The sequence below is a fragment of the Cheilinus undulatus genome, linkage group 1 (genome assembly GCF_018320785.1).
Source record: "Cheilinus undulatus linkage group 1, ASM1832078v1, whole genome shotgun sequence".
Lineage (NCBI taxonomy): Eukaryota > Metazoa > Chordata > Actinopteri > Labriformes > Labridae > Cheilinus > Cheilinus undulatus.
This window is the reverse complement of record NC_054865.1, coordinates 37,276,289-37,292,708: the sequence shown is the minus strand read 5'-3', so window position 1 is coordinate 37,292,708 and position 16,420 is coordinate 37,276,289. Positions and strand designations below refer to the sequence as shown.

General features: G+C 41.8%; 1 protein-coding gene across 3 annotated transcripts in view; it reads left to right on the top strand.

Moving 5' to 3' along the window:
• sox6 (SRY-box transcription factor 6) overlaps positions 1-16,420 on the top strand; it is a 154,742-nt gene that overhangs the window by 101,234 nt on the left and 37,088 nt on the right. For all 3 annotated transcript variants that reach the window (XM_041786049.1, XM_041786059.1, XM_041786038.1), the window contains 2 exons: positions 5,246-5,366; positions 9,135-9,214. In XM_041786049.1, coding sequence (XP_041641983.1) covers positions 5,246-5,366; positions 9,135-9,214 — 201 coding nt within the window. The remainder of the gene's footprint in view (positions 1-5,245; positions 5,367-9,134; positions 9,215-16,420) is intronic.

Genomic DNA, 16,420 nt, shown 5'->3' with positions numbered 1-16,420 from the left:
GAACTATCAGTTCATACAGCAACAGCTGGAGTCTCAGCTCCCTGGGTGATATTACAGAACTCCTCCTATAGAAAAAGTGAAAGAGAAGGTTAGTGAGAGCTGCGGATCTGACGGCTACCAAAGTGTGGAAGTAATTTCATTAAAGTGAGGTGTCAAAGAAACATGAATCCTCCTCTAAATGACTGCTGGTGATTGTGATCTTTTCCTAGTGAGAAAAGTGCCTTTTATGATCCACATGATTGTGCAGGATTAAAAACATCATCACAAATGGCTTAAGCCAGAAACTCCAACTATAGAAGACTGGTACAATATAACTTATGAAACCTATGTAATGGAACGAATCACCTTTTCATTGCGGCTCCAGAAGAAAAAATTTCAAGAATTGTGGGAAAAATGGAAAATCTATATCCTCCCTAAACGCCCTTTATTTGTTTGAACTCATTTATTTTACAGAAACCTCTATGAAAAGATTTTCTCCTGTTTTATTAGATAAGAGACATCCCATGTTCTAATGTTACTAGGTGTAAGTAGTAAATTTTTTTTCTCTTTTTTGACTACTGTAGTCATATTGTTGTCAGTACTTTAATGAAATACTTGAAGGTTTCTTTTTTTTACCTTTATTTCAAGTCTCTCTTCATGTAAAATGAATGCAGATTATGCCCAGGACTAGCACACACGCAAGGGTGTGTTAAAAGGTGTCAAGTAGCAATTAATCAGGATTTTAGACCCAGGTTCTCACAGGTCCTTTAAAAGTAATAACCAGGAGAAGCAGTGAGAAAGAAGTGGATATTAGCTCTCTCTTTGGCACTTTTCTCCCTACTAATTTTGTTAAAACCTACAGATTCTGTCCATAAAAACAAGATCTTTCCCAGTTTCCTCTACATAGTGCTTTGTGGTCTACAGCGAGCAGCAAACGCGTGTGTAGATCAGCGCATGGAAGTGTGAGGAGGTTCAGAGGAAATGCCGGCAGGGGGTTTCAGGCCTCCCGGGTGCTTTGTAGAGCCTCTAACAGACAGTGAGGAACATGGGTGTTGACAGGGGCCCAAGTGAGTGCTGTAATGCGCTGTACATCTCCATTTGCACTCAGTGTTTTGGAGCTGCCTGCTTGGGTGTTAAAGGTAGATGCCTACACGGCTATAAAAAACAGCACACTGACTTCTTTTATAGGAAGAATCTACTGATGTCTTGTTTGTGCATTGCTGTAGAGTGGTTTTCATCAAGGGTTATATAGTAGGTGTATGTTAGGTGCTATCTGCTTTTAATAAAAGAAACCTTCAAGAAATAACTCAATTAAAGGCTGATTTTTAAAAGGTCATTATGATTTTTTAATCAAATATCTAATATTCAGTTGTTTGACATTTCAAAAATGTTTTTATTCTACATAACAACGTGATGGATGGATAGGAGAGTAAATTAAATGGCTAAAGGGAGTGGTAAAACAGAAAAATGTGTTATATCACAAGGTGTAGATTATTTAGACTTGTTCACTGATCTGTTGGGGAGTTAAAGTGAAATGAGACTGTTAGAGGTGCAATGGTGTCCTTTTAATCCATAGAGCATGCTAAGCTGACTGGTATCTAGTAAACAGTTGGATGCTAGAACAACAAAACAGCACGCAAATTATGCAATATTAAAAATCAAATGTATTAATTTTTAGCCTGAATCTCATCACAGCACATATAACACATTAACGTTGACAAACTGTGTGCCTCTGTACATGTTACAAGTGCCACATGCTGGGGGGGGTCCTCAAAGTCTAAGCCGTCTTTTTACACATTGAGTATACCTTATACACATCAGAATGAGTCCGAGTCATATGACCTGTCTTCCACAGTCTGACACTATGATGGGCTGCTGCTTTTTAACCATTACAGTCAGGTTTTTAATGTTGTCTCGTTACACTGTTATGATCTGTATCGGTCAAAGTCAATTATTACTTTAAAATAAGGATGATAAAGCCTCATTATATAAAGATGCAGAACTAGAAGAAACTGAAAAGTGTAACATTTCAATCAAACAACTAAAGCAGACCAGTGTTTGTCTATGCTAAAAACTGCAAACTTCTGCTGTAATTAGCTCGTCCATAATATGGCTTCTATATAGTATTCTGCTCACAGTTGAGCAGCAAGTTGGTTCTATTTATCAAACACCAGCATCTCCTTGAGAGGGAAACAGATTGTGCGCTGGCCTGATATAGACTTCATCAGGTCATCTGAATTGATGATACATGTTGCAAGGCGGCTGCGTTCCCCCAGAAACCGCTGTTGGAGTGCTTGCTGGCAGAGACGGGGGCCTCGGCCAAGTCTGTCTGACTGATCACTACAGATGCTCCTCTTCAAGTATTCCGAGTCAGATCCTGAGTGCCGGGTCTTGAGGGACAAACAATAGCACCTGTTCCTCATAAGATAGCCCATTCATGTATCTTTAATGAAGCCTGGGGGCAGATGGTGTGAAATGACATTATCCAGTACTTAGCAGTGCTATAAGACAAAGGAAGAGCAGTGCCAGCACAACAATGCAGCCCGCGTTTACGAGGAGAAGGGAGGATGCTGCCCGAGTGCCCCGCTCACATCTGCTCCACTTCATTCTCCAACTCTTCAAGATCATCTTGGCAATAGATAGATCCTGGGCACGTAGCCCACACATAGATGAACTTGAGAGTAACTCTTAAAGGGGTGGGTGGGGGCTTTACTGACAGGAGTGAAAGCCACACATACACACATTTTCTTTTTTCTTTTTACTATATATCTTTATGTGTTTCTTCTACTTTACTTTGACAGTCAAATTAAAAGACAGCACTTGTGAAAATGTAATAGAACCTGCTCAGCCACTGTGCCAGCTGTTAATTGACAGCTCAACTAACCTCCACTATTTGTTGCCACCTTGAAGCGCCTCAAAATTTGATTTGCCTTTCTCTGACATTAGTTGCCGTAAATTAAACTTTAATGCGCAGAGCTCATTACTGCAAATCACAGCCATTCAAACTCAATGCCGTTATTTCCCCTTCAGCACACATTCACACTCTGTCTTGCCTCGGTGAATCTTGTATATTCTGCTCCATATTTTAAAATAATAATAGTAATAAAAGCCGATATCCCGAATGAAATCACATAATTTACATTAAGTGTCAGGGAAAAATGCTTCCAAGTGTCTGATGCCTTTTCTCTCACTGGAGCTGTATTCATTGCTTGTACATTATCAGTTACATTAATGAATGATGCATTCATCTTCTATTAAACTTCTGGGCTTGTGGAAACAATAGAAAACATTTGAATGCTTTTCCTTGTGTCAACCATGATTATTATTTTCTCCCGTAAAGCAGCTTTTTTCTCTAAGTTGCTGCTTGTTTAGCATAGTTTTTGGGGAAAAAACGTCAGGTTCAGTAATTTCCTTTAGAAAAAAAAATCATAGGCATTTAAGTCTTGCACAGATGTTTTGACTTCTGAGCGTGTAGGGAACATTGTGAATCATCTGCAAACTTTTTTAACATAACTTTTTAATTTACTGCTGACGCATGTTAGTTAATTCATGAAAACTGTAGGAACTAACATCCAACACACTTGTAACACACTTGGACATGAGGGAGCCCTTTTCTTCCCCATGTCTACCACACATTCAGTTACAGCCTCCATCTGGTTTTACTGTCCAAATACAGAGACAGAGAAAAGCTGTGTTCCCCTGTGCCCCCCTCCTCCTGCCTGTCACTGGCCCTACCTCATGTTGTGACATTAATTATTGTGTTTTTCCATATGTTCCATACATGCAAGGCCAAGATCCATCTTTCATCCATTCAGCCTGGAAACTTGGAACAGTAATCCCTATAAAGCAATGTTTTATTTAAGGTCATTTGTCGCAGTCTCCTCAGCCATTTATTTTTCTTCAGCAACAGCACTTTTTACTGAATTACTTTTGAAGAAATTACATACTTTTCTATTCTTCTAAAATGCACTTTCTGCACTTGCACCCCTGTAAAAGCTCAATAGACATAAAATACTTCAATTTATTTAGTTTTCAGTCTAGCTTTGCACCTCTGGACCGATCAATAAAGCAGTTTTAAGAAGGTTTAGTGTGCTAGAAGGTGGGTGCGACCACTCGAGTAAGGGGTCTACAGGGGGAGCAGCGCTGGCTGAAAAAGTGGAGATCATAGCAGACCTCAGCCAGAACACAGGGGGGAGAGTCTTTGCTCGAAGCAGGTTGATTTCATGCCCCAATGCAGCGGCAGTAATTGCACCCAGACCCGTTTTATTGCGAGTTGATTTTAAAGAGGGATGAATGGAGAAACATTCTGTAAAGTGTTTATTTTGGGGGATGACCTTTATTAACCCATTTTCCAGGCAGGTTCCCCTGAGGTGGCCCGCCTCAGTGCTAGATTAACCCTTGCAGGGCCATGGTAGCAGGGCTGCTCCTCATCACTGAGTTTCAGGAAGCAGAAGATGACAGTAAGATTGGAGCTTGCAACATGTGCGCAAAAGCCTTATACACATGCTGATTTCTAGAGACATGAGCTACTCTGCCACCCGTATAACACACATACAGAGGGCTTTGCTGATTTCACAGAATCCCACCAGGCAAGTCAACTACAGACTGGCGAAGACTAATATGTGAGTGGGGCAGGCAGTCAGACAATAGCATTAATATATATATAAATATATACATATTTCCTGTCTCTCTTCAGCATAATAAAGGCAAAAAGCACAAAGATGGTGTGCAGAAGTTTTCTTGTGATATCTTCTGGACTCCTTCCTCTCCTACGCACCGATCTTATGAAATAGATGTAGTTTTCAAAGCTTTACGATTTTGGTCCTATCATGCAGCATACAGAATGTATTGCCTTATGGTCTTATGTCACATAACTAAATGTATTTAGGTGTAAAACATTTTGTTAACCTTACTATCAAGTTATATCTTCTGCAACAGCAAATATGTCTAGGAATTCTTCTTCCAACATGTACAGTGCTTCTCCTCTCTGCCCTGCATGTCACTTCCTCTAACCGATGCTGTAACAATGTGCGTACGCGGGGCCTTTGATGTGCCGAGGTGAAATTGTGGTTTGGATTAAGAGCAGGCGCAGCCCAGCCAGGTATTGTGCGAGCGCACGAGGGCCGTCACTGCCGCAGAGCCCCCTGTCAGCACGCGTTAGGGAGAGCTGTGATCTGGCCTTCCCCCCTGAGTGGGCTCTGTGTTTCTGTGTACCATGACCGTGCTTAGGCCTCTCTCTGATCTCCGCTCTCTATCTGTTCAGCAGGTCCAGGGTCACATGCCTCCGCTCATGATCCCCATTTTTCCACACGACCAACGCACTCTGGCAGCAGCAGCCGCCGCCCAGCAAGGCTTTCTCTTCCCCCCAGGAATGTCTTATAAGCCAGGTATGCTTGTAACTTAAGTCCTCATTCTGTTCTTCCCTCTCTCTCTTTCTGCTTTGTAATCTCTTATGTTTGAATTTACAAGATAATGATTATATCTCTAAAGGTTGTTACACCTGCATGACAAATATACGGCATGAAAAACACTTTAAATTCACACTTGAGGCTTGTCTGAACTTGGATTTGAGACAAAAGCCTGGGAATGTTCAGACCATGCTGAACAATAGATATGGTTGCAGAAGCAGAGGAATGTAAACATGTATTCAGCATTAAAGTATCTTTCAAGAGTGTACTGGCAGTAATTGCTTTTCAAGTATCTACTGATGCAGACCCAAAAACATGGGAATGAAACCCTTATAGATGCATTATTCTATTGTTATATGCATAAAAAATCTACATCCTGATTACTGTTAAAGCAATTATTTCTTCTAATAATGAAAGTAAGTAATTACAAATGAATAATAAGGTGGGTAGTTTTTAGATGAAGCAAAGAACAGGGTTTCCTACATGTTCAACTGTTTTCATTGCCTGTTACAGCATGTCCCTTTCTCACCTTTTGTTTTCTGCATTGAGTTAAAGAGAAGCCCTCCAGAGCCTTCAAAATAAAATTAGATTTTTTTATGTTGCAACATGTTGACAGAGCCCTGCCAAAACAGTAAGCTCACACACCCATGTATGTATTGAATACCCAAGACATGCCACTACATACATTGTTCTACATGAAAAAGCACTGTAACCTCACATGGCTTATTGGGGTCAAGAATTTTTATATGCATTCAATCTTTATTTAATCAAAGCAAATAAAGCTGGCATTTTTTCTTCTGCTTCTCTCACCCACGCTTGAACATAGATGGAAACAATGTGTTGATGAAAACCTCAGTGTTTAAGAGTAAAAAGAATTTGTGAGTCAGCTAGAAAAAACAAGAAAAAGTCCTTGTATTTGCTTTAAACACTACACCAGAAAAATGGAAGCGAGCTTAAAAACGAGAAAGAGAAACACAGGAAAGTCAGTAGGTTCGCAGCAGAACATTAAAAGGTGTGGCAGTGCAGTTAATGAATTAACTATAAAACCACAGGATGAAAAAGAAAGTCAGCTATTTTGGAACTATGGAGCCATGACAGCTTAAACAAAGTGCCTGAGGGGGAGTCTTTTGCCAGTGTGCTTTCTGCAATAGGTTTGACACGGAAAATGTTTTAGTTCAAATAACAGGAGCTATTATGGAATCATGGTCAGGGGTCGCCATGTGTACAGTCCCTGCATAATTCATGAGTTCATGAAGAAATAGCAAAGGGGGTCTCTGAAAATGACTCTTGTAGTCAGGAGAGGTATTTCAAAACCTCTATTATTTCCTCCACATTCAACACAATATGCACAATATGTCCGCAGACTACAATGTTATCGCCACCACCTGCAGGGTATACAGGATGCCGCTGTGTCCTTTCTCCATCAAGTGAGTGGCCAAGCATTCACTTCCAAGACTAAGGCACACTAATCTGATGTTATCATTATGAGACAGCTCCCAGGGACCACTGCTTATGACCCCCGGCCCTGTGGTGCTCACATGGCAACCGAGTCATTCTGGCACCGTGGTGGTAAGTCATCACCCCATCCACTGGCTGTGCTCAATGGCCTGGTGTTGCATGGTGGGCAAGCACAGTGGTGGAAACAACAACTCATCTTTTAAACAAATAGATCTGAGCTGGGCTTCCCTGTCTCTTTCCACTGTTTACACAGACATGGTAGCATGCAGTCTGATGCACCTCTTATCGACAGGCAGAATGACCTCTTAGTCTTTAGGATCTTTTGCTCGCCTCCCCCATGGATATCCTGCTGATAGTTAAAGGTTCCATCATGACATTTTACTTCAATTTTTCAATTTTCTTAACAAATCTTAGCCAATGGATGTTGTTGTATTTTCATTTAGGAAATCTAAGCTGGAGAACTTCTGTTACGAGCATCACCAAAATAGCATTTGGTAATTTAAATATTTTGTTACTGAGTGGCCTTAGGTGAGCCTTTTGTGAATACATTTTGAATATAAAACGACATTCTAGTAGATTTACTGTCATGTAAGCCTGTTTTTTCTGTCAACAGCTCTGGTAGTTTAATAAAATTTAAAAGAGAAGATCAAGTAAGAGGTCTGCAGTCATACAGTCCATTCATCATCATTTGATCTGCTCTCAGAAAGGTCTTAGCTACATCTGTCAACCCTCTGCAGATCTATGACTAGTATTTCATGGCACCACATGAGCAGGGAAATATAAACTGTTGTGACCATGGCGTCACCTGCATTGCCCCCCTTTCCCTTAACGTCCAGAGTTGAGGGTCTGGGCATGGGACCAGCCATGACCAGTAAAAAAGAAAACTTTAATTCCCTGGTGATGCTAACCTGGCATTGTGCCATTCAGATGGAGTCGACATGGGGCCACGGCATGGACTGTTGTGCACCCACGACCCGGACCTTGGAGCCCAGGACCCCCAGCAGTGATGGTGCTCTCACTTAGCACATGACCCTCCCCAGGTTTCACATGACATTTAAAGACATCCAGCCATTTATTATTCCCAAATCCTACGTCACAGACAGCACAGAGACAGAGAGAAAGCGATACCAAAAAAGAGGTGTAGAAATAACCACAGTGCCCCCCCAAACCCCTCTCCCCCTCCTCCTGCACATCCAACCCAGCACTATTTGAAACCACCTCTGCTGTGTGATTTTATTTGCTACTAAATGGGGGATTGAATTTCCATGGCCTGTATCACATTGTGCTGTGCTGTACAAGATTGCAAAGTGAGGCGAGCGGAGCGGGTGAGGGCAAAGTGAAAGAGAAGGTATATACATTTACCTTGTCTGTGGCTTAATGGCTCCATATGTTTGTGAGAAGAAGTGACAGGCAGAAGTGGGGTCTGAGTGAAGGCCAACTACCCTCCCTTCTCGCTCCCTGCAAGCACCCCACCTCTTCTCAAACACGCGCTCCAACCAGCCCTCTATGAATGCTGGGCTGCCCCGTCTCACTGGGGCTGTTCTGTCTGTCTCAACACACTAGCCTGAGTGTGTAAAAACGTCTGGTGCTCAGTTATACACCCCCAATGGATATCACTCATACAGCAGCCGTTTTTATACCCCTGTCTGACAAACGTGCTGATGGCAGGCCAACAGTAGTGAATGGCAATAAATACCGCTGCTATTTGGACAACAGTTCTTTGTTGTTGATCACAGCGATATGTGAGATAAGAAAATATGGGATTTTTTTTCACCTTGTTATTGTGACTGCACACTTGTTCGAACCAGTCTGCATACAAGTGCTTTCACTGCGCTGCCAAAAGCTATCACTCAGGAACAAACAATGTAGTGTTGAACAATAGCCAGACAAGTCTACAGCTGTATGAGCTGCCTGAGAGAACATGCTGGTCCTTTACATAACTGCTGAACTGAACTGAATAGCATGAGAGATATTAAACATTGCTTCTGAAACCCTGAAAATATCTGCTAATGTGTTGAAATAGGCAGTTATTGTTGTGGTAGTTTCCAAGAGCAGAACAGTGCAGGTGGAGCGTCCGTAAGTAATCCTGCTCCAGTCAAACCAGGTTAGCCTTTTGTTAATGCAGATGTTTGGGCCTGAAGCCGAGGCCCTCGTTTGCAATGTGCCACATTGCCGTGGCAAACTATCCCACGGCTCTGGGATCTGTGTTGGCACTTGCCTGGTCGCTCTGGGCCGGCTCATTGTCTGAACCTGCACACATTGTCCTCTCTCTCTCTCCTTCTCCGACAGGTGATAACTACCCAGTGCAGTTCATTCCATCCACAATGGCAGCTGCAGCAGCGTCAGGACTCAGCCCCCTTCAGCTTCAGGTATGTACAGTGCTATGACAAAGAATGCTAGGGACGCCCGCCAAGCCCAGGGCAGAAAGGATGGCTAAGCAGCTGTACGCTAAGTAATGAGCTGCACACTAAATAATCCTGGAGGCCCCCCGGCTCACACACGCTTATCACCTTACATATGTAATTTATCCTGTTTTATAGAGGATTTATCCCCACTAGCTCTGCCAGACAGAGGAGCTAGGAAGATAATAGTTATTAGAGGGAATGAGAATCACTTTGGATGCCTTAATCACCCGCCAGTGAATTTATCAGAAGACAATTCACTTTGTAAGCAAAGAACCTTTTTCTTTGGCTTTTGTCCTGTAGAGCCACCGTTTTTTTTTTTCTTCCCAGTGAGAAAAAACAGTCATGAAGAAAGAAAGGATGTAAATCTGAGTAATTATAATGTATGTCATATAGTATATACAGTAAGTAATAAAAGCAAATTCATTGCATGCTATGCAGAGTGAGGCTGAATGGGAATTTGGAGCCACAGAAAATGTTGGGATAGGTTCCAAGCCCTTCAGGCTCCTTCAGGACTTTTCTCACACAGCATTTAAAAAAGCTGAACCCAGGTCAGGGCTTAACCTGAGGCAGTTATGTTTAATCTAGATAATTATCTGCATTCATCCTTCAAGCTGTTACGATTACAAATACTACTGTTATCAGGATTCCTGTAAGCCTATACATGATCTTCGTCACCACATTTACTACCCATAATTTTTGTAATTGAGTAAAAAAGAAATAACAGAAAGCTGAAAAACTAATGTAGTTCTGCCTGTTGTTTTCTTTAATTATCAGCTTCCTCTGCAGTTTGAGTATTGCAGATCTCAGAGTATTTGAAATCAGAAACAAAAGAAGGAAAGAAAAGATTAAAAGCATACCTCCTCAAAAGTGGCTAAATGGCCGTTGCTGCTTTATCAATAACATGCAAAAGTTATCCTTAGCTACAAAATATGATGAACAAGAGGAAAGAACGATGTCAAGATCAACAAGAGAGCCAGAGTGAGTGAGCGAGACTCTCTTTAAAACACTGATATATGTGACATTTGTCCTACAGAGGCTACCACTGTCAGCGTTAATGAGCCTTGGCAAGTCGGAACAATGCATGCAGCTGGCTCTGAAGAGCTGTGCGTCATTATGCTGCCAAGACAAGAGCTATCAGAAGCATGTAAGGTGTTAAATGAGTCTGCTCATGTCTGACAACGTGCATCCGTGAGAAGAGAAGTTCTGTTCTCTGTTTCTGGAGTGCAGTATGTGTTGTGTATCATGGAGAGGTCCATTGGAAAGGAGTGGTTGTTCAGACAGGCATGCAGGGTCTATTTATAGAGGCCGATGAGGTCAGATGAGACAGTCATATATCTGAAGGTTGGGGGTGAGGAGGGGAGAGTGATTAATTCTGATTATGTGTCTAACCCTGGGAATGGGCAAAAACAGTGCCTCCAAGACCATGACTCTGCTGACCTTTACAGAACACAGTAAACAAAAAGAGGTGCATTTTCCATTAATTGAAGTCTGTCAGCCCGTCACATATTCCGCCTGCTGGCTGCTATTTACCCTGCGTACAGACTCCCCTTAAAACAGCAAGGCAAGTCAAACATGCCCTTTTCTACATAGCCAGGATCAAAAAACCATGTGACTGCTACCACTTCCTCTACAAAGCACAGGAGCAGGCTATGATTAAAAACATCATATCAACGTAGACATTGAATTAGGTTAAGGTTGTGTGTTTCCTGGCTTTTGGAGCAATAACGGGACCATTTCCCTGCATCTTCTCCAAAATTAAACTACTAAAAAAGGATATTCCAATATGTGTGCACATGTGCATTCAAGAAATGACTGATGATAATCAGTACTAAAGCAGAAGTGCAAAGACAGGAGTAGATCTATGTGGTCAATTCAAATGTCTATCCACCAGTGAGTTTGATAAGGTTCCTGCTAAAGGAAAGTTTATTGTTGGCACTGTAGCTGATGCTTGTTCATAATGGATTATTAATGCATATTTATGAATGTTTAAAGTTACTAAATTAGTTACTTCTATTAGCATTAGCATCAAGCTAGCATATCATTCACCATGTTTGGTCTGGCAAACAAATACAGTACAGTAAATTAATTGTGTTCGTTTACAGTCATCTTTCTCAGTGTAGTCTAGCTAAGCCCCTTTTTCCTTCTACCATCATTATTTTGTTTGTAAGGACTGGTCAGATAGCACCATGCAGTTTGACATGCCTGTCAGTGAACTTACTTTTGAAACATTAAGTCAGGGAACTTAATGTGCAAAATGTCTTGTAGCTTCAAAAATATTTCCACACAGAAGATTGTAGTTGCATGTTAGACATTTATAACAAAGATGGCCAAGACATTTAGTCATGAACCCACTATCAGCAAAGATATTAACTGCCCCCCCATTTTCCACAAGGGATGCAAAAAACCCAAAGGTTCCCAATAGGAGATAACACTACACTTACCATATCTTAAGAGTTTATGAGAAAAAAATGGACAGGAACCTTGAAATACACACAATATGAACAGTGTTACTGAAACTTTCAATCTAAACACCACCAGCAAGACTGCATAACTTATAAAGTTACTAAATTTATTCTTCATACATCATCAAGCAGAAAACACCACTGACCCTTTAAACTGTCCTACACTTTCCTAGTTTCACCTACAAGCCCAGTCTTCATTTTCATCTCACACATACACACTAAGGTAAATCCCACACAAACACAACTGAAAGTGCCCCCTCAATTAAAATATCCTTTCCTGTCATGTGCATGGCAAGGTATAATTTTCCCCAATTTACTCGGTTTAGATTGTGCAATATATGAACCTTAAAAATTATCTTATTGAAAGAATTAATTCCCACAATACTGCAGCAGTAATGTGATCAGCCATCCAGTCACAGAGGCTAGCCAAGCCGTCAGTCTTAATGTTAGCCGCACAGCCTCTTCACAATCTCCTCTGTCATAACAGTCTGGGATCCTCCTCCCTCGATTCCCCGCCCTTTCCCTCTAAGAGAAGAAAACCCAAAGAGCTAACAAAGGCTTAAGGCTGATGGATGTAAATGAATCCACCCCAATGCGTTTGAGTGTTGGAGACTGTAATTTGCTTGTCAATACAGGGTGGTAGCATCACTCCGGTGGCTGGCAGTCTGCAAGTGGCTGTCACCAAGCATTGCTGTACCACAGGGCAATTTCACTCAATGTTTCTCCTGACAGATTGGCTCTCGTCCTCAACTCGCAGGAGAGGAGGCGGGTAAACTATCCCAGCGTGACATGCCCCTCTTCATTAGTGCCCACACAGAGCCGGGATGAGTCCAGGACCAGCAGGAAACAATGGCTCCGGCCCTGCCTGTCCTTTCTTGATTACAACTGACACCTCTCAGTGAACAGAGGAAATTGTGCTCAGATTGTACCCCAATCTGTCCCGACACCTCCTATATTCAATTGAGTGAAGAGACAAGGAGAGAAATTTTCCTAATTCCACAAAAGAATAACCACTTTGGGTTAAAACTTAGATTGCTGTTTGTACACTACACCTTGCATGAGTTGCAGAGTGAAAAACAATTTACTTTAGGCCTGCATGGACTTAATATATATCACCCATCCTTTTTATAGAACCACTAAACAGTAGGAGGACCTTTGAGGAAGTCCCGTGTTCTATTATTGGAAGCAGACTTTGGGTTAAAGCCATTTTAAGGCAAGCATTATTGGATAAAACCAAACATCTGGGTTCTCTGTGTGCAATAACACTGTTAGATCTAAAAAAGAGAAACCCTCTGGTTTCAATCACTCAACGCTTCATTTTCTCTGTCCGCTGTCTTGCTTTTCCAATTTATCATCCACATCTTGAACCTTCTTTAAGTGTCTTAGCTTGTGCATTTCCCCTTTTTTCTCCCTTAATAGTTTCAGGTACTTCTTAGCTTCCTGCACTTTAACTGTACAGTATTGGCGCTATTAAAAAGAATGCCACTGCTTTTTGCAATGGCATCTTTCTGGACTCATGACAAACCCAGGCCCAGCTTCAGCTCATGCTCCCACTACAAAGATGAAAAGCAACCCACACTCAGCAACAACCTTGACCAGATCTCCAGCAGACGGACACATCTGAAGGAGTGCTCAGAGGCTCAGACGACTGAAGTAATAAGAAAAGAGTGTTACACAGTCAGGGACAAACAGGAAGAAAGTGGGAGAGCAGCAAACCCGCACATTATCTTTTGTTTGGATGTAAATGCCTGTGTAGTACAGATGTGAGGAAACGGCTTCCATCATTAACAAGTGAAGCACTTTTGACTTTGAAACAGAGAGAGAAGAGGAGGAGGAGGAGGAGGAGGGGAGAGAAGAGAGAACAGACGTACTGTAGAGAGCAGCTGTTTCTGTGTTTATGAGCAGTGGAGCTCCGTCTTTGAAGGTAACCTAGAGCAGAGCAGCATTGCTAGCTGTGTGTGGAAGGCTGGCTAATAGGACGGCTAGGTGAGCAGCTGGATGGAGGCAGTGGTGAACAGAGGGACAGATGGACAGATAGAGTGGATAATGCAGTGAGCTGCACTGAATGGGATGGCTGGCTCTGGGGCCCCTGGGCCTTGAGAACCCACACACACAAACTTATAGAAGATGGTTTGGTATGTGCATGTGCCAAACAGATATAGGAGGACTGAAACATATATAATGTTCATGTAAGATGGAGAAACATAGAAAGGCATGAGGAGGGGTCGGAGCAGAGCAGGTTGGGTGCCAGCAGATGAGACAGATGTTGGGCCATACTGGAAAGCATCGGCACAGTGCACCAGGACGCCTTCCTCCACTCCTGACATCTGGGCCTCGCCTGGGTCAGACTGCCTGCTCGCCCTGGGCAATGAGCCTGTACAAGCCTTGTGGCTAACGGGGGCTGGCGCTGTGCTGCCTTTTAAATGGCATGATGCACTGAAGCACAGTTAATACCCTCATATCTAGCCCAGTGCTCAGCGTCCAGGCCAGGCACAGGTGAATGAGACACTGACAGACAGACAAAGAGACACACTTGCACACAAAGAGATGAGGGTGTGATTAAGGGAGTGTGGTAGTCATCAGATAATGTTCAGACAATGTTAAAGAGTTAATTGGTATAAGCAATTGTTTCTGTTTGCCTTTATTGCTTTGAATGCTGTTGTAGTGCACTGCAACGCCACTGCTGGCAGCCAGGCTCATAACAAATACTTGCTATTGTATTTTCCAGCATTCTGCCATGCTGCAAGTCATAAAATAAGATGCACAATTTATTCAACTCTGGGTTTTTATCTTTTAATTCTGAACTCCAGTGCTTGAAGAAAAAAAGCATGAATGGAAATGATATTGTTTCTACAGTTAAATTTTGTCTAACTACATCTACACAGTGTGTAATCTGAGTTAAATGACACAGGCAGAAAAAGCGAACCTCCCTGTTTAACCTCTACTGCCTCCAGAGGGCTTGTTTTTAATTACCAGAGGCTAACAGGCTGACCTTGGGCGTGCTGCACTCACTTTGAATCCATGCTTGCTGAGATCTGCTCTGCTCTACAGGGAAACAGGGACTGATGGGGTCAAAAGGAAGACCTTAGATTTTGTGTTTGTGTGTTTTCTCATGTATTCATATGCCTTTTCCATGCTGCTTTGCTTTTTTAAGAGAAGAAAAACCATTTTAAAACTCTGGAAAAAGGTTCTTACATTAAAAAACCTAGTTATATATGGTGTATATTCATGTAAATTATAAATGTACTTTTAATGATGAAAAAAGAAAACATTTTTTCTGGCCACAAGCTCGGAAAAAATACATACACAGATGTGTCTTTTGTTAGTTTTCCTTTGTCACCCACATTGCAAACCCATTAACTATTACTCTCATTTTTCCAACCATGCTGTGCTCTAAGGCTTTTAGTGAACTGAAGTGCTATACGCACCTTAGAATATGTAGATTTTCTTGACTGAATTTAGAAAAAAACAAAATTAAAAAAAGGGAATTGAGCAGTGACTACAGGATTCCCAAGCTCCACTCAGATTTTCCTTAACACCTCAGGGTCAGAGCACTGGCATTCAGATTGACCCTCAATACCATGAATCTTTTGCTGCCACCACCTGGCAAGTAGATATGAAGAAGGGGCTAAAAGGTGTGAAGGAACCATTTGAGAGAAGCAAGCAGATGTCTGTTGCTTGGGGGAGACCAACCCTGGAAGGATGCATCATTAAGTGTCAGAAACAACAACCCTATGTGGAAGTTGTCAATATCATTTAAGATTGCTGTGGATGTCAAATAATTGTTTTGTTTTTGTAAAAGCATTTATATATGTTTTTTTATAATGATGCAAAATGCTAAAACAAAAGTTCATTGTATGAACCTGTGATCTCTGCACGCTGATCAGAGATGCGTGACGCGGCTCAGCATGTGGTCGCTCGCCTATAGTCTGAGCAAACTCGCGGCGCTTAGGTGTGTGGTGCAGTCGTCGTATGTGGAAATTGCAGGTAATTTGAGGCAACTTATAATAGTGCTCTTTTTCCTGGACAATAATGTTCGTCTCAGTCAAGGGCAGGGGCGAAGCTATCAACAGGCTTGTTAGCAAACATCTGTCTAGCAGACCTCCACTCTTCTACCAAGACTCTTCTTGCCTGGGGCGGCAATCAGCGAATGGAGACTTACCTCTGACTCTTCTTGTCTGCCACCATTATCTCTTCTCTTACTCTCTGAACCCCCTACAAACAAAGTTACTTTAACACTGGCATACATTGCAAAAATACAAAACTTGAAAAGAGAAACTATGGTAGTGAGTCAAGAAGAAGGGCCGGGGTGGTTTCTGTGGTAGTGTGATTCCCACATTCTTATAGGCAAACATGGGCATGACCTTTGAACTCCAAAATCTAATCAGTGTACCATGACAGTTGGAGTGGGTACATGTGTCGAGTTTGAAGAAAATCCCTAAAGGAGTTCTTGAGATATTGTGCTCAAAAGTAAGGGATGAACTTAACCCCTTAAAGCCTGTTGTATCATATTTGATACGTACTTTTATGATACCTCTATCTAATCAATATGATCAATAAATTACTAAAAGAACATTCTGAATACAATCTGATAAATGATAAAAATGCCCTCAAGTGGATTATCAGTTACCAAAAACACCTAACATATTAAATGAGATACAAAAAAATATAGATGTTAAATTTTATGGAAATTTTGATTTTTTTGGAT